At 37.3% G+C, this 2,190-nt stretch overlaps 1 protein-coding gene across 1 annotated transcript in view; it reads right to left on the reverse strand.

Annotated features, from left to right (window-relative positions):
* The window catches only part of SARC_00585 (hypothetical protein), a gene marked incomplete at both ends in the record, with an annotated part of 1,987 nt that extends 956 nt beyond the window's left edge, over window positions 1-1,031 (reverse strand). The window contains one exon of the mRNA XM_014305731.1: window positions 1,002-1,031. Within this exon, the coding sequence (XP_014161206.1) occupies window positions 1,002-1,031 (30 nt within the window). The remainder of the gene's footprint in view (window positions 1-1,001) is intronic.
* Between the last annotated feature and the right edge of the window lie 1,159 nt (window positions 1,032-2,190).

Here is a 2,190-nt window from a genome sequence, read left to right on the forward strand (position 1 = left end):
TATATATATATATATATATATATATATATATATATATATGTATGTATTTGTTTGTTTAGTCTATTTTAACAGTGCTCGCTGACAATTGTGGCTGTTGATAATAGTGTTCGTGTATGGATCTGTGTTTGAACAGATTGACCATGGACGGAACAGTAAGCAAGACTACTCGTGGACACAAAATCGAGGTATGTTTCAAAGTTTGGCTGCTTGTCAGAATTTAAAACCTGCACAACACTTTCGTAGCCAAGTTTGTGGCGATACCGTTCGACGTCTAGTTAAAAGATATATATATAAACTTTGTGCGTATTCATTTAAATGGATCGAGAACGTGAAAACGATCCGTTTCCTGACGTGCACTTCTGCAATTAAGAATAGACACATAGTCACGTGCATGAGCATGTCCTGAAATGTACAAGCGATTAAAATGCATCCTGCTTGATTCTCTGTCGAGCTAAGTCAACAGATTAATTGTTTGGGCATTCTTACGTATAAACCAATACCCACTAAAAACAAAAACCCTCATAAAATAGCATTAACAAGTAGAGGCCACCATACAATAGTATGAAGCAGCCGTACAACTGAAGTGTCAGCGCGCTTGACTGTTAGTTGGTAGCGTGTGCAAACCCACCTAGCTAACGCATAACGGCATTGTACACCATCAGTGATCGACACTACGCTTGCGTTCACCGTGTCAATGGTGCCTAAATTCAACAAGGCAGATCAGACCCACCACTGGTGTACAATGTCTACGAATACTACACAAGAACATATATATTGGCCTACGCGACCATTTGTCGTCGAATTTTCGCTGGAATATAGTCAGTGTTAATATTGACAACAAACCTTGGTTGAATTCTGGATTATATTCTGCCACGCATGCATCGCTTCCATCTCTTCACTTGAAGTGTGGTAGTTTATTAAAAAATGGCAACATCGTTGCCGAGCCTGTCCGCAAACGCAAAGATATAAACTATCACATAATACTACCTAGGCCTCCTCACCTGTTGTTGTTCATCGTCGAAGTTGTTCATGCTCTGTGGATATGCTCAACTAACAGCATGCCGGTATAAGCTCTGTACAATCGTAGTGTTCGCGACAATAGTGTTTATATGTCCATTTATTTTTTAAACTGAAACACTTGCTTCAGTGGTTGTGAATATTTACGTCTATTTTTTTTTAAATAAAGTGTCCAATTTAAAAGTTGGACGTAAACGCTTTATTTATTCCAATTAGAAACTAAAATTAACCTATTTTACGAACTGCAGACACTCTCTAGTAAGGAAAAATTGTGAAACCTTAAACCTCAGTGCTCCAAACATGCACCCATGGCAATCTCCACAGGGCCATCAGCCCAACACGTCAAGACATTTTACGTAAACAATGAATATAGCATACTGTCTTTCCATTGGTGGAAACAAATTATGGTTTTCAATGTTGCACAAAATTGATAAAAATCCCACAATACCCTCGTATTTTTAAAATAGTATATATATGGCAAACATCGATGGAATTAAATTAACGCTTCTCGGCCGATTGGCTAAGATCAAGTGTAGTATCTGTTCTAATCAGTTTAATCACTGGTTTTCTACTATATGTAGAAACTATGATTAATACACTTTTTGTACATAGGAGGTGGTGCAGTGGATTTATTCACGGCCTCTCCACGCATGGCCTTTGCCTTCGCACTTTCGCGAAGGCCGTGCACATATGTCTCCACCATTTATATATATAATATAGAAAAAAATAATAAAGTGCAAACGTTAAATCCTTCAACTGCGAGCAAAATCTTAATTCTAAAGAGATATTTGCAAAACAACTCTCATGAATTGGTAAGAGAAATTGGGAGCGTTTTTTAACTAATATTTATGTAGTTCCATAATCGATCTAGCTAATTCATGAGACTTATTTCGCTCTCATAAATGCACAATCTTTAATAGGAAGGTAGTATGAATAGCTGAGCAACGTCTACGCTTCTCGCTAAGTTTGAAGTAAATATAAAGCAGTTTTGGCTAGACTACTTCTCTTTGACATTAAACTTGGCAAGAGTCATGTCTCGTGCCCTTTTCTAGTTGCCTTCACGTATTTGGCAATTGCCAGTTTGTTATTATCAGCGCTGAGTGGGGTGTACTTTGTATATATTTACATATACTTATTGAACAAATGCTCGAACAAAGATATACATATACAGAT

This window comes from Sphaeroforma arctica (genome assembly GCF_001186125.1).
Source record: "Sphaeroforma arctica JP610 unplaced genomic scaffold supercont1.19, whole genome shotgun sequence".
Lineage (NCBI taxonomy): Eukaryota > Ichthyosporea > Ichthyophonida > Sphaeroforma > Sphaeroforma arctica.